The sequence below is a fragment of the Apostichopus japonicus genome, chromosome 13 (assembly GCF_037975245.1).
Source record: "Apostichopus japonicus isolate 1M-3 chromosome 13, ASM3797524v1, whole genome shotgun sequence".
NCBI lineage: Eukaryota > Metazoa > Echinodermata > Holothuroidea > Aspidochirotida > Stichopodidae > Apostichopus > Apostichopus japonicus.
In genome coordinates this window covers 11,854,919-11,877,500 of record NC_092573.1, presented here as the reverse complement: position 1 = coordinate 11,877,500, position 22,582 = coordinate 11,854,919, and the positions used below count along the sequence as shown (strand labels likewise).

Here is a 22,582-nt window from a genome sequence, read left to right as displayed (position 1 = left end):
TGCAGTATACAGAATTTCGTCTCAACGGTATGGCGTATATGTCTGCCTTTTTAGATGATTGAAAATAATAAAAATTAGCAGGAGCCAGGCTTTTATAAAGAGTGTTACGAGGGCCCATTGTAGCCTAACGCTAGTTACTGCTAGTGAGGAACCTAATGTTATTATATAGAAAGTCTTTAAAATTGCCTACGTGATAAATCAGTATTTGAGAAATTAGGTCGGGTTACCGTGTCAAAATGTTATAATACACGATTGTTCTGGTATATTCCTTATGATGACGCGCTGGTCTCGGGTTAACGTCGGTTTACGTGAGATCGCGTGTAAGCTGTACACATTTTCGTGGATTCTCTGGAACGTACGCGAGATATGCAAAGGACTTCCAAGAATAGAGAAACTGGGTCAGGTGTATCGAGAAAGATCTAGATGATTCTTGACATGGCGAATCGTATAAAAACCCGCCCAGATCGGAGAGTTTCTAAGCTTCTGAACGAATACAAGCGACGACACATATTATACCATTCTACTATATATCGTCAGTGCTCAACTACCAATACTTTCTGAAGGATTGAGATATCGATACCAAGATTGATTCTACACTTCCATTCAGAAGTTTGAAGAGGACTTTACTGTGATACTACAGTTTTCAGTCGTTATTGCGGAGAAGGTGAAGAATTTCTGTCTCCGTTGAGGAAGTTCGTTACGCCAGGAGTTGGTGGCTATAAAGCTGATTTTGGACTGACTCTGGTAATATTTAGTCGGCGAGAAGTTCGACTTGTGCTTCACTCTATTGTGGCTGGAAGTCCGTCTTCTGTTTTGGAGCATCGCCGGAAAGAAGGTGACTGCTGTTTCTGGGATCGCGAGAAACTTCGTCGAGGACCAGTGAATTTCGCGGTACAACGGACCGAGAATCGTCGTCATCAAGGTCGTGGCCGCTGAGGGATATCGCCGTTGGAAGAGACCAGCGTGTTTTAAAGTGTATCCTATCTTGTTAAGTTTGTGAGTAATTTGACATATATTTGTAATTACCACTTGTTGTTGTTAGTTCAAAATCCATTGTTCAATATAGTTTACGTTCTCATTTAAAATCTCTAGACTCGTCAACTCGTCTGTGTTCCTTACGGAAACGAACCCAGGCTTGTGTCTCGTTAAAATTAATTATCGAGACCTCTCGCATTCCAACGTAAGAAGAGTGACTGTATTCCTTGAACTATTTGAGGCAGGATTCCACGTGTAAGGGAAGCTATCAATTAGGTCTGTAATTGTACTAATAATTAAACGTTAAACTGAAAGTTTGGGTGAAGATGAAGGAGTGGGACAGGGAGAGTGGGAGGGTTACACCAGCCATACCGTTGATATTCTACATGACTGATATTCTACATGACTAATATGATTCAAAATACCTTCTTCTTTCAGTCTGGTGGCATTAAACCATTCATCATCTAAGTAGATCTCAAACTCTTCATCCTTTTCATCGAGACCAATTTGGACCTACACAAAATGAAAGATCTTACACGTAACGCTTCATCTTAAACACCAGTACGATTAAACCAAATCATAGCAAAGAATAATGACTATCCTGGCAAAGTTTTTTAAAATAACAGAATCGCAAACCAACCAGGGACTGAATCCTGTTCCTTTTTGTGTTGTGAAGAGTGTAATGATGCATTGGTTAAATGGCGAAACTGAGTTGGGTATGGGGGAGGGTTGACTACGTCGAAAGTACATTTTTAATTGCTGAAAAATTACTTGATGTAACTTGATGTTTGAAGTTCCTCGGTTCAACTGATGACACCCGTTACAAACGGAAGGTCATGATTTTAACGCTGGTGCATGGGGAAGGGGATCGAAAGCACTTCTGTGATGACTAAAGAATTACTTGTCAACAACAAAGAGAAGTTTACCCCTGTTCGACCTCGCAAGAGGTCCTACGGGGGATAATAGATGGTTTGGTAGAATAGACACTTTTTTTTCTAGGGAAAGTTGTCTATTATTCAGTCAGGGTGATGATGAGAAGTGAAGTATTGTGCCATAAATAAACAAGATGTCGGAACTGAATTACTTGTAATTCAATCTGCTAGATAAAAGAAAGTAATAATTAAATTTTCAATACTAAGTTTGTATTGATTTACAGAACTATGGGGTAAATGAGTCTTCTAAGCTGTGACGCTCGAGCCCTTTCAATTTGGTGGAGGGTAGGCCAGGGTTCAATCTAGACAGAAACAGATAACTTGCCTACTCATTCGGTTTAATGGTTTTGTTGCAACCCATTTGGCTCCGTGACTTAACTTACTTTAGTAGCATTGACAAACACCGCAGCAAATGCATTGAATACCGTAGCCTGGGTTGTCTGATTGGTCTTTCTGTTGATTGCCCTTTCTGTTCTTCCTTGAAGCACGAAAAAGTCTTTCTTTGTATCTTCTGCTTCAATTGAAACAAGGACATACTCTCCCAAGCCATTGAAAGTATAGTCATATCCATCCAAGGTTCTCATGTGAGGATCACCAAAGAACCATCCTAGATAGTGTACGAAATAGAAAGGTATAAATGTTACATGCAATCCCTGACATAAAAATAAGAGACTGTAGGATACTTTAGGAGACTGTATGATACAGTAGGAGACTGCAGTAAACTGCGGAATAATGTGGGGACTGCGGGAGACTGTAGGACACTGTAGGAGACTGTGGGAGACTGTAAGAGACTGTAGAAGAATGTAGGAGCATGTAGTCTCTTTAACTTTGTTTTGTACACTATCGTTATCTTTTAGTTGAAATGAAGATCTTTCCTTTAGTTCGCAAGATGATTAATGGGAAAGGCAGCACAGTGATCCTATTTTTCATTAATTGAGCAATTGGACTCCTTTTGGTTTATCAATCTGTTCTGTAAGCTGAGAATAATTAGATGTACTACTACACCGCCTACCCTCAACTTAAAGGAAATTTCAAGCAATAACAGCATAAGTATAAACATGAGCTTTGGCTCATCATGTCTTAGGCTAGGGTAGATAGGAGTGCATATGTAAAGGAGACGGGTAAGTGGGGAGTGATGTAAATGTCCTTCTCCTTGACCCAAATTCAATATACAAAGTTAGTTCAAATTACCAGTGCAAGAACCATATCAAAAAAGCTTTCTCGAATAATAGAATTTTTGGAGATCATCAGAAAGTGCCCAAAAGGAACAGTACCAATACTCCAAAATCCTCTGAACTAAGACAAGTAATGATGACATAAAACACATTGCCTTAAAACTTCCTCACCCCATCCTGGAGGCCTGTACCAAAAGGTTGAAGCAGTGGGCCTACGATTCCGATACAGATTGCAGAAGTACCAGTCCCTGGACTTGTAACAGCAATGATACCGAGGTAGAAAATCTTTCTCTGAAAAAGGCAACCCGTGAAAATTTTAAATTGATTCTTCCAAGAGTAGCTTTTGCAATTGATCCAAATACTTTTCAATGATGTAAAAGAAAATTAATTAAAAAGGGACATAACAACTTTTATAACCATATATCTGATTGTCCTTTGGGTAGCTCATTTGGAGAATCAAATGTATATCAGATGTATTGCTCAGATATGAGACATTTTGGCTGCGTTTAGATTACGGATCAGACCCCGCGAACAATGCTCAACATTAAAGCAATATACAATTCAATTAAAACCTCCGCGTATTCACGTAAAGGTAGAAAAGTATATTCTCGCTATGAAGTTCATTGAATAACGGACAAGGACGATGCCCTTGAACGAGAAGTTGTCTCAGTTCTTGCCAAAGGTAAACGACACAACCATAAAAACTTCTAACTTTAAAAAAATTATAGAAATGTAATAGGGAAGCTTAAACTTACCAAACCACTTTTCATATCTGTATTTGTCAAATCGCCATCCGTTGTTATATTGATAACGTTCTGCAAGGCTGCTTTGAAACAATGACCGGTACCCGTAATTAAGGGATTGGGTGTAAGTGTTGTAACAACAAATGTTGCCCTTGGCAGGGCTCCAGCTCCACCAGTCCCAAGAGTTCCATCCCCACCACCACGACCCACCCCACGACCACCACCATGGACGAGACAGAGCTGGCTGATAACAAATTTCACCATCTGACGAGAAAACAAAATCGTTTAAGAGTTAACAATTTACCTTGAAGAATTGTCAGGATGTTTAATTATCAAAATGCAAAACATATTTAATCATGGTTTAAACATTTCGTGAATAAATAAATGGTTTGGTTTTGACAAGATGTCATTAGTTCGTGAACTATTTTCAAGTTTCCTTGTGAGGTAGAAAAGCGACTTACATTCTCTGGATATATCTTCATAGAAGTCATCCCCAATTTGAGAAGTCAAATGGTCAGGCACTTGATATCTGTATTTTACATCATACATCCGTGATGTTCGAATGTATCTCCAGTCTCTACGTGCCTGCCAATATGAAGGAGGGCAAGGATCAAACCGAAAGGTCCATTGATATGGTGAAGGCTCTTGATAATACCAATCCAAACAAAACTGTTTTGAATTGACAGTGGTTTCTGTATTATCCTCTAACCTGAATTCCCATTTTCCTTTCAAACCTGTATTGCCAGTCAGTAAATCAGGTCGAAATTTGTCCAACGTCGAGGAGAAAGGCAAACTATTCTGTATCTGAGTACTTGCATAGCCGTTCGATCCTCTAGAGTTGTGGCCAATGATTACATTCGGATATGACAATGCCTGAACGTTCCAATTCATTTCACACTCTTGGTAATTAAAGAGGGCAAAGCTGTATCTACCGTCTGTCAGTAACACTGCCTGGAAAGTATTAGCCTGTAATGAAGATCATGACGTAATTTAGCGTTAGTATATGCAAAAAAAACTTAGTTTTCTTCACTTAATTGTAGATTGATATCAAATGAGACCAAACAATCCTAACATAAGGATATTGTGGAATGAAGAAGATATGATAGTTATTATACGTTTTGGGGTCCAACAAATAGCCCAAATTGTCCATTGCGGCAAAATCGTAAGGCACCAAAATTACCCATTTCTCATTTCTTTATTCATTATTTAAAGACGAATATTTACGGATGAACAAGTGCAATACATCTCCTTTGATAATTCTTCCTTCAACTTACTTCAACTCCTCCTGGCCGGATAAGTTTCTCCCAAGTTACAACCAACATCCACGTTGCTCTGAAAGTCGGAGGCTTCTTTGGTGTCCTAATTTTATCGGTAACGCTATCTATGAAGGTTTCGTCTGAACTTCTTTCGTACACCTTCGGAGAAATTAAAATGAATCTCGTTTAATGGTAAGCGTACACTTAAGCAAAACGGCGATAAAGTCATGAAGAATCATCAGCCATCTTGCATGCACAAACAAAATGCATCGTGTCAGTTGTTTAACAGTTAACAATATAAATTTAAAACAGTATTTAATTATGATAATCAGCTACTTTGATTAATATCTTTAGCATTAATTTTAAATCGATGGAAAGCAAATTGTGATATTGCTTAATTTTATTATTAACTGAACTTATAAGTAAAAAATACCTGGTAATAGACATTGCTATAGCCCAAAGCTATTTCAGCATCTGCCCAGAAAGGAGCCACAGCAGGTAGATAGTCAAGGAACCAAGAATGTGGATATGGATATGATGATCTATACCAGTAATACCAGGAATAATACCAGGACGTGTCTCTTAAAAAAATTATGAGACCATTCTCTACAATCTGAAAGTAATTTGGAAAAGATAATATTCGAAAAGGTTCAATCATGTATGTTTTGTTTTCTTCTTCCTTGAGTTAACTAAGTTTGAAAGAAGCTTTTAGTAACGGTATGTTATGTAACCGTCTGCTACTGATTATTGGGCTTCAAGTACAAACCATTAAGACAGAATTGAAGTAGTGTAGTTTAGAGTTGTTTAAAAAAAAAGGAAAACTAAAGTTATGGAATTGGAAGTCATTAAATTTGACATGGTTCTTACGTTGTTGTTTGTATACGTGGCTCACAGGTTTAAAAGCCAGTCATGTTAAAAAATATGCCCTCATTTTGGTATCTTTATTAACGAGCTGTATGATAGTCTCAGGCTCCCACACTAACCTAACATCGATTCCTACAAATCAATACATACACTCGCACGCATACAAAGCGTGCGCTAGCGCAGATACTCGCTCGAGTGCAAGAATCTGCAAAAGCCTCCTTGTAATCATAGTTGCTAGCGTATTTCATTTTCTTTAAAGAGGACGTTAACTACAACTGAAAGTACTTACGTAGAGACTGTAGTAGAAATTGTCTCCGAGAGGAAAGCCAGTTGGTATCGAGATAGTTTGACTTACGAAGTTATCCGCTGTTGCGTAAGAATACCCTTCCGGCCAAAAATATCTGTAACCTGTCCATGTTCTAAAATACGTTAAACGAAGGTCTCGTTGGCTTGTGCCAAACGGCAGTAATATTTCTTCTGCAAAGGAAAAGTGTAAATTGAATATAAATGAACCACCTGATCCATAACTGCATCACCTTCATTTGGGCAAAAATATCAAAACTATTGTCGATTCTAACAAATATGCTCTCTTTGCTACGTGTTCAGAGAGTTATGACGCATACTTGTTATTTCTCGCACCCATTCCTGCTACCTTGACCGTTACTTCAAGTCCCCTCCCTACATAACCAGAGTTTGCTTCAGTATCTGACAATCTGTTCAACTACTGAGGGTACTAAATGCTCTACATTCGTCATCGCTGTAAGGTATGAAACCATTAAATTATATCAAATACACCTACCAACACATTTTCCACATGTATCGCTGAGTATGTAACCATCTGCACAGCCGCAATTGTAGCTACCGTCCGTGTTTTCACATATCTCTTGCTCTCTACATAGGTCAGTTTGTAATTCACACTCGTCGATATCTAGATAAGCAGAATATATGTAAAGTAAACGACAACACAGATAAGGATCCAGCAAGTTGACATTACGGTCACTTACTTGAAAGACAACCCTGGATTGTTGTTTATGGTAAGAAAACAAACGGTTCCCTCTATTTGCTTTTGAAATACATAAAAAAAATCATAACGCATTGTTTGATGGACTCGATTTAAATTGATGTTCCCACCCATCCCCCATATACATAAATAGCTTTCTCTGCAACGCAGAAAATATTAATATGCTAATTACTCCCCCCCCCCCCTCCCATCCCACCACCCATGACTTATGTTGAATTATCAGATGATGGATTAGAATCATTGAAAGATCAACAAAGATCTTACACGATCAATTTCGGTCCTTAGTTAACGAATATGAATACTTTAATTTCGGTTGCCCGTTACAGTTAGGTGTGAATGGCTCAAAAATAATAACTAAATATGACTTACCATCGGTACATAGGCGGCCTGTCCAACCAGCAGAGCATGAACATTCGTACCTATTTTCAAGATTCTCGCACACGCCATTTTCACAAGGGTTGGATACACATTCATTAACATCTATGGCAAAACGGTTATATTGTGGAAGTAAAGATACGTAAGTCTTATTATATTAGCTAAACATCATATCAAGATTCAAGAAAACGAAAGAACATTCAAGAAGATGGAAGCTGCATATCTTAGTTTACTCCTTGGATAATTATTTGAAATATTCATAAGATAAAATGTATGCATAAGTCACGTAGTACATGGAAAGCCTGGTGTTTCTTACTGATTGTCTAATTTATCAATTATGTGTTGGCAATCTATATATTGAACTTTTCATGACGTAACTAGTGACGTGACGTAAGTTTTGGGGATATAGTATTCTCTCAAATATATGATAGGCATTGGCCCAAATTAGCCGTGAGCATAGATTACCCTATGAGTGTTGTAAAATCATTATGTCCAAATTAATGGGAATTAAATATTGAAAGTCTCATATCATCCTCTGCTTGATGATGGAATAAATGTTATATTTTTATGCGTTGTAATTATATTTTCATGTACATTTATATTTTCTGTTGTAACATGATTATCTATTATTAAGTTATCGCTCATTATATATCTTTCATTATTTGTATCGTTCGTTACAAACATACGTGCGCATACACGTATACATACATATCTTTACAAGTTATGTTTATTATCAGTTATGTAATTATTATTATTCTTATATATTATGACCGAAATTATCATATGTTATTATATACCAATAATATTGTTATATGTGTTAATGATATCGAGTGTCATAATATCATCGTTTAGTTTATGTTATCATTTATTTTACAACATCTTATTTCATATTACAATTCTTTACCGTATCGTCATAATCTTAGTCATCATTATGCTATCGTTTATCCTTCTTTTGTTATGTTTGTTATGTTCATAATATCAAAAACAGTTATCCATTATTGGTATGCTCCCATTGATAACATTATCATCATTACGTTTGTTTTACATTTATTATTACATACATAACAGTTTGTTGGTATGTTTTCTATTGTTATTAATACTTTCATTAAGTATGCTATCAATGAAATATTCTATTATAATCATGCATCTCTTTTACTTTTATAACTAGTTTTATCATTCTCTAAGTTTACTTTTGTTTAAACATATAGACCCAGTGCTCACCCGCACATGTGGCTAAGTCATCCAGCCATTCACCATTTTCACACGTGACAGATTTGCTGTTATCATCAGATTCGTAACCAGCATCACAAATGGCAACAACAAGTGTTCCGTGTTTGTTCTCTGAGTTACTAGGCCGTCCATGGACAACATTTATCGATCCACAAGGTGCTGCAATAGGTAGGAATGATGTAGTACAACCCTTATATGTATTCGTGTCGACACAGACCCAGAAATGACAGAATTAATGAAAAATATTATTTAACGATAAATAGATTATAAATTAAGTATGATTTCAATCAGAAGAAATACTGAAATATCTTTATGTATGTTCCTACTGACTTAAGCTTAATGTAAATATATTAATAGGCTTCATCGAATCAAAATATCAGGGTTTATGATGTCAACAAATGTACAAAATTTCTTAACAATGATCCTATGGGTGCTTTATTGCTAAAAAAAAAACAATGAACCATTCAACGAAGTTTATCAAATAGCATGTTTGGTTGATACCTCGCGGAAATGTTTTACAAAATTTCTCGTTTGGACGTGACATTTTGACTCAAAGGCATACCTGAAATATGTTTTTCTAAATATTATATGTCATCACCTATTCCCTACTTCTAGTCTTTGATAAGGACTACTACATGTGTATCTTTCTCTTATCCAAACATTAGAATAAACAGATTAAACTTACCAAAACAATCTGGAACAGCTCCAGTCCATTCACCCTTTCGGCATTTCAGTTCGGTATTACCGTTAATGACATAATTAGCTAAACATGAGAACGTGATCGTTGAATTTGGAGCGTGACGAGCTTTCTTTGGACTGTAACTGAGTGTCACGTTGTAATCCTTCAAGGAAAAACTATCGCAGTGATCTGAAAATTAAAGCAACAATTGGAAACAACAATAAAAAGAAACAATGTTGTCAATTTGTAAATTTTATTTAGGTTTGATATTTCCCAAGGGTTTGGAAGTAAAGGGAAATCAATCTCATTTGGCATTCCATCTAGGTTATCATCAAGGATGACACCGACTTATATATATGTATATGTAAATGTATAAATAGATAAATGACAAAAGGTGCTATATTTCTATCATTTTATCTATATATGTGTAATACACAACTTCAAACCTTACCAGTGTACAAACGCCTTTACATGCATCTGTTAAACATTGTGAGCAATTTAGAAGAAAGGTCCATACAATTATGGACGGAACTTTTACTAAATATTTTACTCACTGAATCAACTCGTTCCGAGAAAACTTGTTCTACGCTTAGTATGTCCAATGATCAAAAACATTTGAGGAGAAGATCACACAGTGCTATAAAAACAAGTATCGCCTATCGAGTATCATATATCATGCCTATTATTGTTAGTTTGTATTTTCCCTTGCTGTTCCCCTTTTGCCCCCCCCCCCCAATACTGTGGAGGACAATTCCACTCCACCCCCCTCTCCACCTTTCTGCCTCTGTCTTCATCTGTGGCTACGCCACTGCTCAATCCCAAATATATAATATTCGTAACAATCTCTTCTTTTGATTTTAGAGATAAAGAGAAGTTGCCATGTACAGTATAGGTCAAGAAACCTACAAATAATACCCGTCCGTCTAAATTACAAAGAAACGAATTAGTAATTCAAAGTCAACGTTCATTTGCATAAGTCTCTACATCTTTCAATAAATACAGCTCATTACAATAAAATAGGTAAAATAAAGTTTATCCGTATTACAAGGTGCACGTCCGTCAATTTAAGAATCATGCATGAGAGTACAGCTAGAACCAGGCTTCAGTGATTGAATGCAATCGATGCGTTTTTCATTGGTCGAATGGGGTGAAACACTCCAGCTATCACTATAAGTAATACGTGGTATAAATAACCAATCACATGTTGAAGCTAGAGATACTATTCGTTCAGGCGTGTTGTATTCAAATTCCTCACCTAGCAAGTTGTTACTTTTTTTTAATGTGATCTTTATGACGAGGCACAGGCGAACAAACAAGTAGACAACCAAATGGGCAACATTAAGTCGTAAACAAATGCGTACGTACACTAATATATTTTACGAGATTTTCATATCAATTGGTAGGGACTTGCTATCACTGGAGGTACACGTGTTGCAAGTAACGGTAGAATATTATTATATGACATGTATTACCAATGGATTCGTCGGGTGGTATCCGTTTGTTGTACTTTCGATAAAAAAGAACACATATCTTAGATCAAAATGATGTTTGAAAGGTGTCTCAATTCTAATGTCGCCATGAGTTTGTCTAAACCCTTCATTACATTTTTCTTTTATAAAGGAATAAATTGATCTCCTACCACTGCAGAGTTTGTCATCTTCGTCGGACCCATCTTCGCAGTCATCCTTTCCATTACAGAAAAGTGAATTTTCGATATATCTACCGGAATTACATCGCGTGTGACCGGCCTTGCTGCAATGTTTCGAACTTTTCTCTACATCTGTATGAAAAGGGCAATGATAAATATTAGTCGAGGTGAGAAACTTAGAAAGTAATAAATGAAATCAAATTGTCACGTTCTTTCCGCTTTCCCTTTCTTTACAAATCACCAAACAAAGCGACCGTACTAAATGAACATTATGTGATAATAACAGGAATCATAATTTAATAATATTTCTTACAAACCGTTTGTAAGTGTCACAAAGTTCCAGTGAGGGAACTTAGTGCGATAAATAAATATTAAAAACTCAATGATTGCTTTAAGACTAGAATTTTATTTAAAACGACGGAAATCGACATATACAGCACAAAATACCCGAACTCTGTATTGTACAATATATTCCAAGGTTTAGATTTGTTATAAATTCACCAATTGCGTCACTTACTGCAACACATGTCCTCTGCCTCATCCTCGCAACCATCACAATCACAGTTGAAGTTACAAACTTGACTCTGCGTAACGCAGCCATAGTTTGGCGAAGAACATTCAAAATTGTGACAGGCTCCTTGAAACACAAGATGGAAAATAAAATAAAATATATGTTGTTAAATTCACCTCTTTAATCACAAGCAATTACTAGACCAGCGAATAAATGAATAATATATAATCCCAATATTTCTTGGCAAGACTATAGTTCCTTCTGTTGTCATCCATTCCCTTTCGAAAGGAAACTTTAAAATGGCATGCATGATGTTATCTTTGATAATGCCATATATTACAACAATCTATCAGGGTTCGAAGAGAGAATGACTCCTCTCAGATTTCTTGGTTACTAAATTGTGTATTAGTAAAGTTTTCAACTTTCGTCTTTCCTTCGTTGTTTTCTATTCTTTCAAAGATATTTTAAAAATATGCAAACAGAATTCCTTTATTTTTCAAAACAAAGGACAAATCATTTATTTGCCTCCTTGTTTGTAAATTCTTCTTCTTGTTTTGGAAATTTTTAGTAAAGGTGATCTACCAAACGAATAAACTTAATATTGGTAAAGTTGGTATGCCAATTCTAAATTTAACTTATGAACAACTTTTATGTGAAGATTTATTCACAACAAGACGAACCATTTTATAAACTTCAAATATTTACTTAGGTAGTTATGTATTCAGTACTTTCGCTCTCTATTTTTATCTGTCAAGAACACAATATAAAGAGTCCCTGTAAACTTTAAAAGATTAGCTGTCGCCACATTTGTTTCCCTATGTGTGCTTATTTTGTTTTCCTACTTTATTTAATAGATCAAACCTTAAAAAATATATATAAATGCAAAATGTATTGCAACCATACCCTGTTTGGAAAAGTTGTGTCGACGCTTAATCCAGCTTAATATATTAAGTTTACCAGACAAAGCAATGCTAAAACAGATTTTTCAGTTGCAAAATAACTAGAAAAGATCAAATTTCCTGCCATTATGGTTTTGTATTAATCTAAAACAATCTAAGCAAATAAATGAGCTTACTTCTACAGCTGGTACCATCACCGATATATCCGTCTTCACAGTGGCAGTCATGTTTGCCACCGACTAAACCACAGAATGCTTTATTATGGCAGCTGATATTGCCGCATGATGGAGTATGGTTACTGGAACATACGCACCGTTCATCACAGGTTCTCGTAGTAAAGTTTGCCCCTAGCTACAGGTGAAATTTAAGTTTGATATAATAAACAAGTTTTATATTATAAAGATTCCGCGATTAAGAAAGACCCTCAGACCGGGGACAAACGAATGCGTTAAATGGGAGTATAATCAATCTTGGCTGTTTTATTCAATCAATTCATATAAATGTGCCAAGCGCCATCTTTCTCTTGGCGTGCTTGGAACCTCTACCCGAGTGTCAGGAACACACACACACACCCTTCCTTCGTCTTTGTTACCTTTCCGTCTTCTCCACTATTAGGGTAAGTATTACTTAGGTTCTTGCGTAAGGTTACAACAAAAAACAGACCTTCCCGTTGCACCCGTTTCTCCATCTTGAAAACAAGTTATTCCCAGTCTCAACCTTTGCCCTCATCATTACGTTTTTGACAACGGTTTTGTTTTCTTCCTTAGGCACACCCACTTAAGGGTAGCACAAGGTCACACCTGTTATGTCCGTTATTGTGCAGCTACCTCGATATCAACAATAGCGTTCTCAGATAGCTGTAGCTGTTCCCAATTATGTTAAGGTTACATAAAATGTGCACACAACGAGGATTCATGAGAAATGATTATTCAGTGAATCATAAAACAAACAATTCAATGCTAACACCATTCTAAACCTTCCTCCAAAATCATGCTTCAAACCACTCGCACTGACAGTACAAACAGTTCATAACCCTTTTCCGATGGCAACATGATATGCTCATACTGCTCATACTACTCAAACTGTCAATATGAGTGCTTTGAAAGAGGAAAGCACAGTATATGGAAAATAGACCCAACTGGGTGAACAAAATGAAACGTAGAGCAATGATTTGTAGGAATCGTTTAGTGCATCTACCCACCTTCTGATAGTTCCCTTTGTAAAAGCATCCACATTGAGATGAAGCAACACAAGCATTGCCTTCACGAGTATATCCATTATCACAGAAGCAACCCTCAGCTCGTTCTCCAGATGCACAATTAGTAACTGCAGTTGACGCACATGTGTTGGAACAAATAACTTCTGCACTGACCTTATAAGTTGAGTTAGACGGGCAGCGGAGTTCTAGTGAATGATTATAATAATAATAAAAATGTAAGATCTTTATTTTGATAATTGTATATATTTTCACTACATTAATAACATTAAATTCTTAGTGTAAAAAAAAATGTCGAATTCATTCAAACTTTCAAATAGATTGAAACATTTTCAATCTAAAACAGTTAAATAGTTAGGTTATAGAGACTAATATAACTAAATTGACGTGCTAGATAAATATTGCTATAATAAACAATAAGTTGTTACGTCATCAGGCAAATACATCGAATCTCATGTCTAACTTTGGGAAATATTCCCTCTTGTAAGGTCATAGAGATTATCAACAGAAATGAAAATCAAATAGTTGAAATTGACAGGAGTGACCTTTTCATTTATGTCCTCAATATAAAAGTTGCAATATTTTTAATGCATGGGTCTCAAATCTGAATGAACTTATCAATAGGCATATATTTTAACATATACGTAAATGAACAACGAAACACTAAAAGGATACTTATGAATGAACTTAAAACGAGGAAGAAACATCTGTCCAGACAAAGATCCGAACCAGCGACACCAGGATAACTGGGATCACTTGCATAATTTTCTCAAGCTCTTTCATTTATTTCAAATAAATATTTACAGCATGCATGATTAACATAACTAATACGCAAAAAATCGGCCAACAAATTACTGTCGGATGTTATGATATAATATAATTTTGTAATCGATACTGTTTTGAAAACAGCAATTGATACTCTTAATATATTGGGATATGTAACAATTTAACGTACTAACTGTAAAGAACAACATCAAACAAATAATAGATACCTGTATGTGTCAAGGCCGCATTCAGGAATTCAGAGCAGGGGAGGTTATGACCCTGGGGGGTTTCGAAGCCCAGAGTAGGGAGGTCTTATGCATACTAAGTGTATAAATAGGGTCTTTAATTAGGTCTACAAGCACGGTTGTGTAAATAATTACTTTTACCAGTTGTGTGGGTCCGAATTCGCGCCTGTGTAATATTAACTGTCTGAGAGATGTTACTGAACTGTTCAAATTCAGTGAGGTCTGTTGTTTTGCTGCTGCGCTGAAGATGGAGCTAACACTAATTTTGGGAATCAGAAAGAATTTAGAAGCTATAATTAAAGTAGTTTGTAACAGAAGATGGTTACACCCTTATATATGATTTTGTTGCCCCTACTACTCTACATGAAACCAATGAACTATCTTATTTGTCTTTTGTTGTCACAGTTTAACCTTTTGAACAGTTTGACATGAAAGATTCCTTTTACGATAGGGCAAATCTATTCATCATTCAATCAAGTTACCGTCTCGATGTAAGTAACATGTCGGTGTAATGTAACGTCTCTTTGTAATGTTCTGTATGTCTAATATTGATTTTGTAATAGTTCCTAGTCCAAATTTCTAGTTTACAAAGGGCGTTAGGGGTAAAGGTACACATTTTGTTATCAATTTACGACACATTTTGCATGTTCTTTTATTAAAATGCTCCTTCATCGTTATCTAATGTATGGTTCGATTGCTTATCAGTTCGACTACAGTTTAATATGGAATCATCTATATATAATGGAGGAACGTAAACGAAGGTTGGTGCAAGAAATGCACGTAGGCATGTGTTTGCAATAATGAAATGGGACATAACACATCATATGTCTTAACATCTCCATGGAATATGTAGGCCCACTGCCAGATAACGTTAGAATTCCATCAACGTGCTTCCTCTATCACGTGGTACATGCATTGGCAAATCAAACAGTCGTTTCGTCACTCCGAATGACGAAAATATCACGTATAAATCGAGAAGAACGCTAACTTAACAGTTTCTACATTTTAGAAGGATAAGTCGGTGTTTGAAATCGATTGTTGAATAACAATGCAAGAAATTGTCTTGCCCCGGAATATCCTTTAAAGTTAGTAGACAGTACATCCTTCACGTGTCGAATCCATGTCCCAGAACTTGTTTAATCTAGTAAGGTGTTCTTTTATATTAAGGATGTCACAATTCCATCAAATAAACCTCGGCCCTGGCTAAATGACCCAGGATATCACGTAATGTCCATGTCAATCAACAGTGGCGTCGAGAGCTACGTCGGGCCTCCTGACAATTATCTCACCGAGCCCCTCTTTAAGGTCTAAATGTTCCGCAAGTACAAGGTTACGAAAATACATACATTAGCCTTTATCCCATATTTCCCAAAGCTCTCTAATTGACCCCTGGACAAAAGCTGAAGCCTCCGCCACTCTTTCTCGACAGGCCTGCGAATTAAATCACATAATTACCTTCACATACGCTCTTCTGTCTCCAATCAGTGACTTCAATGCCGGCCATATTGCATTCACTAACGAAGCTTGATATTGTCCCACAACCTAGGTTGTCCTCTTGATTATAAGTATCAACACTACATAAGTCTGCGATGCACTTTTCATAATATAACTCGCTGTTACGTTGAGGACCAGCAGCAGATATTAAGCATGAAGCAAACGGACCTGGAAAACGAGAAATGTAACAGTGTATCCTACTAACATTAACATGTTCACACTTGAAAATGAAATGATTATTAAGGGAACATTCTCACACATTATTCCAATATAACAATTAAAAAAGCTGTGTCATATTCAAATGAATAAGCCACAACCAGGGATGTCTTCGTGTCCGGTATATGCGTTTCCGAATTCGAGTACAGCTAAACTGAGGCCGAAATCATACCAAGTCCTAGCGGCAAAGGTCTTGTCCATGACAAAGTTACAGTGGAAGTCTCAATGTCTATCATCATCCCCAAACTGATTCTCTCCAATACGTTATCTCCTATTTGAATATTTGTGGCGTTAAGTAATATTGTGTGCACAAGAATAAGGTATACATCATCCTGCCATTTGCTATCTAGATATTACTAACCGAGAAAGTATAAAGAGAAAATTAAAACGCGAAGCAGTAATGCTTAGTTTACCTTACCTGTCCACTTTAAAAATCTATTTTCTTTAAAGACGCGTTCACTTAGTTCTAGTTTCTTCTAAAAAAAAAGTTATGTCGTAGAGCAGTAGGAAACTTAATTGGTAATTTTGAGAATACATTTGTCAATCTTGGACTCGCTTGGACATGAGTCAGAGTCCAGACCACAGTAGCCTACTGATACTCTCGCCGGATCACACACCACTTTCCCTCTTCAACACCTCTCCCTTTTTGCATTAGTTGGTAGAGTATGGAAATATAGTGGACGACATATTTATAAATTTTCCCTCAAAGTTTCGACTACTTTTTCTTCTTTTTTGTCATCTTTAATGATGGTAGTCCTGCTCAGTGCAGAGCCACTACTATTTTGTCAATTATTTTCTTATATATAATAAGTCAACATTTCGATAAATAGGATCGACGTTTTGATTTTTGTAATATGTTTAGTAATATGTTGCAAACATTCGTTAACTTTTCCTTCTCTAAATTCAAGAAAAAATCTGCAAAAATATTTGATATCGAAATGTCGACTTTTCATCTCAAACTGTTGGCATTTCATTCCAAATAATGATCTTTGTATATCGAAATGTTTCCTCGACAGTTCAGTATTCAGTCTTAAAGTATCGAAGTCAAATGTTGGACTAGAGTGATACTATAAGTAACGCCCGATGGTACTACGTAAAAAAGGAAGTATAGGCAACTAAGGGCAACGAAAGGTCCAAATGTAGAACAGTTGACGTTTTCAGTGATCCTTTGAATTTTGACTTCGTTTGTCGAAATTTTGAACATTTCTTCAAATTTCGACTAAGAAAAGGCAAATGTCTGACAGATTATGACTGTAACTTGAAACAAAAGATGATCATTTGATTGCCTGCCGCTGTCTTTGTTGGTACAATTATCCAGCAGCATGGGCGGCGATCCGTACTTCCGAGTGGGGGGGATATGACCTTGTTGACTATCTAAGTGTAGCGCCAACATCGGTTGGCGCGAAGCGTACAAGAAAATTTTGGGATTTTCAAACCCTCTAGATGGCCGGAAACGGCACTTCCCGAGGTTCCCAAGCGGCATATACCCAACTTTAAAATAGGGATATCATGTCCGAAATATCTCATAATCAGGATCCAAAATCTTTTTTTTTTTAATTTCGGGTGTTATTTTGGGAAAATTGCCCCTGTCAATCTTGTTTCAGGCGCTACGTTAGAATGTTCGACAGCTCTTTTTTTATATTATTCGATGAAGAAAATAGGCCTGCACATGCAATACACAATTACACATAGTTACATTCAGAGGTACCGATTGCTAGGGCATCCAGGTGAAACGTGTATTAAGCATTACCCTGGTAACATGAGATTCTCAGCTGTTCGAGGAAACAGGTACGTGTGTAGGCCTACTATAGGGCCTATATGAATACTATTAGGGTGCATATATGTACTATATCAATACCGAGGGCGCAATAATACATTTTGTTGTTATAGGGCCAATGAAGCCTACAGTCAACTATTCTTGTTTTATAAAGACGCTTAGTTTAATAAGATCGCACTGCGTTTATGGTAGGCGAGAAATGAAGCTAAAAAAGAGCCGTACATTCAAGATGATGCATAAATATAGGCATGAAAATATTCTTATCCCTGGCATTTGGTGGGGGGATATGGTGTATTACATCCCCTCCACCCATTTTCATGGGGGGATATATCCCCCCTTCCCCCCAGGATCGCCGCCCATGTCCAGCAGAATAGTCCGGCATTGCCGTGGATTTTATCTTTTGTAACAGTTCTATTAGCTGTACTAATCTCTGAAGTATTTATATGTAAGCAATAATGTAACAGCAATGTAACTTGACATAGACAAGTTTTGTTAGAGGTGCGATTTGTCAAGTTGTCTATAACTTTTATTCCAAAACGAGTGTTTAAAATGTTCTGTTTTAATTTGAAGCAGAAAGTATTGTATTTAGTGTTGTTTTGTTTGTTTATGAGTCTACTCGCAATTACTTTTTGCCCAAAGGTTTAACATACTAACCCCTCAGGTCTCTAGAACCAAGCCCCAGGACAGTCCCTAAGTGTCTATTCTTGCAGATACAACGTAGACAGAATGGATTGTCACCGACACTCATACTTACATCACTTAAATTCCTACGGTGCCAACACTACCCAATCACCCAAAGCCCTCCTGTTTCACCTCGTCCCACACAAAAGGTTGCAAACAGTCTTTCTTTACATATTCATTGTTAATGTACAAAACTTAAAAGTTTAACCCACCAGATTTATCAGTCAATATCGAACATCTGTAAACTGCGGAAGACATAGTTGCATTGTCACGACATGTATGGTCATTTGCAAAATTGCCGTCTGACGTGCCTTCCTGCTTTATAACGAAACTCTTGACAAACTGGTTCAAAGTTTGCTGAAAATAACAAACGAAAGTCAAATAATAAAGTCTAAGATAAACATATTCAGCAGTACAACAACAAATTACAAATAAATCTGTCTTTTAATCGCATCCTTCTGATCATATTGAAATCATTTTCACATGAAAATTATAATCTTTCTATAATCACTGTAATATCCAGGTTAAGGCTGGAAGGTTTCCTTAGTGGTATAGATTTTCCAACTCATTGTCGTTTCATAAACATACCATGATACACGCACACATGAAAATATGGTATATCTTCCCAGTAATACTTATACATGTTGATATTGATTCTTTTTCTATTTTACTCACAATTTTGCCTGTATTGTCAGCAAAATCATCATCAGGTTCACCATTAAAATTTCCTAGAAGGCCATCTACTTTGTTCTTCCACGATGATGTTAGGCCCACAGAAAGACACCCGTGGTGGGTAATCCATCTCACTTGCAACCCAAGGTTAGTCTCCAGGATCTGTTTAGTAAATAAATTTTTAAAAACAGTACAATACAGAACATACCTTTACAAGTTATCTCATGAAAAAGATATTGAATTATCAGATGAAATTAATTGTTCCAAGTGTTACTTCGATATTGCAAGCTATGACATCCATGCATTCGCCACCGATATGAAGATTCGCATTATGTTTCGTTTTACATCGATAAAGCTCATATTTATATAAAACATATAGTTGAATTGACAGGTGTATGTCGTTGTCTCCAACTCCATTGATCACGTAACTTACATACTAGAAATAGTTTTATTACATGTTTCCTTTATTGTATCCTTTATTGAGTATAGTTTTTGTCGAAGAAACTTTCCCATAGCATTACAAGTGATATATGAAATGACGGGAGCTACAATCCACATAAAAGTTGCTCTGAACGAATTAAATGGGTACTTACAATGTATGTTCCAGTTTGCCATACCTCCACTTCATATTCTGGGATAATGATAGGCAAAATATTCTTTACCTCATTCAGCATAATATTGCCTTCTGTATCAAACTCAAATACCAGAGCCTAGAAGGGAAAAAAACGTATTACCTCATATAAAAGCCGGACTCTTCTCCACCCAAGCATTGTAATTCACAATTCTCATGTCTGTTTTAGCATTTTGCGAAATATAAAATGTAACATGCAATACATTGAATCAGGTATAGGTGATCAACCAGTTTCGGAATTAAGTTTCCACTGTGAAACTACTTTCCACTGTTGGTGTAAACTGTAGTCGTCAACATATTTGCCCTTTATGATGATCAATCAACTTTAAATGCTCTATACAGGTCCACTGTTTTGTTAAAGGCACGGAACATTATCATTAAAAACCCGATATTGTATTATCTATTGCCAAATGATCTTGATGGGATTGTTGTGAAAAATGAAGGAAACAAATCTTATCATTGGTTAAAGCAACTGACATACTGACATGCTTCACATTAAAAGCAACAAACATATCTTTGTCTTACCTCTTTTACGAATTTGAGTTCAATCTTCAGCTTCATTATCTCTGCCATTCCTACATCAGTCTTCTTCTCCAGTTGGATAAAAAGTTTGAAGTTACAAAATTCTGAATTCAAACAAACGTCTTCAAAGCGACTCTTGCAACCTACGAATAGGTCAGATCCATCAATGGTAAAGTTACGTCCATCAAAAGTCTTGAAATTTACATTTCCAAACGCATTTCCATACCGATAAGACTTTGTCAGTCGAGGAGTTACCGGAGCTATTGTCGTTATGTCCAAAAAACCATTGTCCGTGGAAACGACCGTGGAAACCTCTTCATCTGTTGAATGATACTCTGATGTACGAACCATATCATCAGTCGTAAAATTAGGGTCGCTGGATTTAACTCCAGTAATTGTTGACTGCTCAGTCGTTGTCTTTGATACTACATCATTGGTTTGCATGGTTGTTTCATCCGAAGTGACCACTGACTGAGAAGTCACGATGGAAGAAACCTCATCATCTGCTGTAAGAAACTGTAATGTACTAGCCATCCCATCAGTCGTGAGAATAGGATCGCTGGTTTCTTCTGGTATAGTAATTGTTGAAGGTTCAGTCGCTGACTTTGATACTACATCAGTGGTTTGCATGGATATTCCATCAGAACTGAATATTGTTTGAGAAGTCACAGAAGACGTAACATCATGATCTGTTGTAAGATACTGTAATGTACTAGCCATCCCATCAGTTTTGAGGTTAGAATCGCTGGTTTCGTCTACAGCCGTTGTTGACGGTTCAGTGGTTGTCTTTGATACTACATCAGTGGTTTGAATAGTTATTGTGTCACTAGTCTCCATTGACTGAGAAGTCACAATAGACGTAACATCATCATCTGTTGTAAGATACTGTAATGTACTAGCCATCCCATCAGTCGTGAGGAAAGGATCGCTGGTGTCTTCTAGTATAGTTGTTGTTGACGGTTCAGTCGCTGACTTTGATACTACATCAGTGGTTTGCATGGATATTCCATCAGAAGTGACTATTGTTTGAGAAGTCACAAAAGACGTAACATCATCATCTGTTGTAAGATACTGTAATGTACTAGCTGTTCCATCAGTCGTGAGGAAAGGATCGCTGGTTTCGTTTACTACAGTAATTGTTGACGGTTCAGTCGCTGACTTTGATACTACATCGGTGGTTTGCATGGATATTCCATCAGAAGTGACTATTGTTTGAGAAGTCACAACAGAAGTACCCTCATCATCTGCTGTAAGAAACTGTAATGTACTAGCCATCCCATCAGTCGTGAGAATAGGATCGCTGGTTTCTTCTGGTATAGTAATTGTTGACGGTTCAGTCGCTGACTTTGATACTACATCAGTGGTTTGCATGGATATTCCATCAGAAGTGACTATTGTTTGAGAAGTCACAAAAGACGTAACATCATCATCTGTTGTAAGATACTGTAATGTACTAGCCATCCCATCAGTCTTGAGGTTAGAATCGCTGGTTTCGTCTACAGCCGTTGTTGACGGTTCAGTGGTTGTCTTTGATACTACATCAGTGGTTTGAATAGTTATTGTGTCACTAGTCTCCATTGACTGAGAAGTCACAAAAGACGTAACATCATCATCTGTTGTAAGATACTGTAATGTACTAGCCATCCCATCAGTCGTGAGAATAGGATCGCTGGTTTCTTCTGGTATATTAATTGTTGACGGTTCAGTCGCTGACTTTGATACTACATCGGTGGTTTGCATGGATATTCCATCAGAAGTGACTATTGTTTGAGAAGTTACAACAGAAGTACCCTCATCATCTGCTGTAAGAAACTGTAATGTACTAGCCATCCCATCAGTCGTGAGAATAGGATCGCTGGTTTCTTCTGGTATAGTAATTGTTGACGGTTCAGTCGCTGACTTTGATACTACATCAGTGGTTTGCATGGATATTCCATCAGAACTGAATATTGTTTGAGAAGTCACAAAAGACGTAACATCATCATCTGTTGTAAGATACTGTAATGTACTAGCCATCCCATCAGTTTTGAGGTTAGAATCGCTGGTTTCGTCTAC

The 22,582-nt window shown here is 36.7% G+C and overlaps 1 protein-coding gene across 2 annotated transcripts in view; it reads right to left on the bottom strand.

Annotated features, from left to right (window-relative positions):
- The window catches only part of LOC139978868 (uncharacterized), a 57,718-nt gene extending 36,266 nt beyond the window's left edge, over positions 1–21,452 (bottom strand). For both annotated transcript variants that reach the window (XM_071989403.1, XM_071989404.1), the window contains exons 1-21: positions 20,531–21,452; positions 19,968–20,084; positions 19,378–19,536; positions 18,915–19,059; positions 15,990–16,196; positions 13,510–13,712; positions 12,485–12,659; positions 11,416–11,535; positions 10,890–11,030; positions 9,257–9,439; positions 8,563–8,730; positions 7,336–7,446; positions 6,745–6,873; positions 6,235–6,422; positions 5,515–5,694; positions 5,100–5,240; positions 4,287–4,791; positions 3,838–4,089; positions 3,254–3,373; positions 2,291–2,514; positions 1,401–1,488 (exon numbers count right to left, since the gene is read on the bottom strand). In XM_071989403.1, coding sequence (XP_071845504.1) covers positions 1,401–1,488; positions 2,291–2,514; positions 3,254–3,373; positions 3,838–4,089; positions 4,287–4,791; positions 5,100–5,240; positions 5,515–5,694; positions 6,235–6,422; positions 6,745–6,873; positions 7,336–7,446; positions 8,563–8,730; positions 9,257–9,439; positions 10,890–11,030; positions 11,416–11,535; positions 12,485–12,659; positions 13,510–13,712; positions 15,990–16,196; positions 18,915–19,059; positions 19,378–19,536; positions 19,968–20,084; positions 20,531–21,430 — 4,456 coding nt within the window. In that variant the 5' untranslated portion in view covers positions 21,431–21,452. The remainder of the gene's footprint in view (positions 1–1,400; positions 1,489–2,290; positions 2,515–3,253; positions 3,374–3,837; positions 4,090–4,286; positions 4,792–5,099; positions 5,241–5,514; positions 5,695–6,234; positions 6,423–6,744; positions 6,874–7,335; positions 7,447–8,562; positions 8,731–9,256; positions 9,440–10,889; positions 11,031–11,415; positions 11,536–12,484; positions 12,660–13,509; positions 13,713–15,989; positions 16,197–18,914; positions 19,060–19,377; positions 19,537–19,967; positions 20,085–20,530) is intronic.
- Between the last annotated feature and the right edge of the window lie 1,130 nt (positions 21,453–22,582).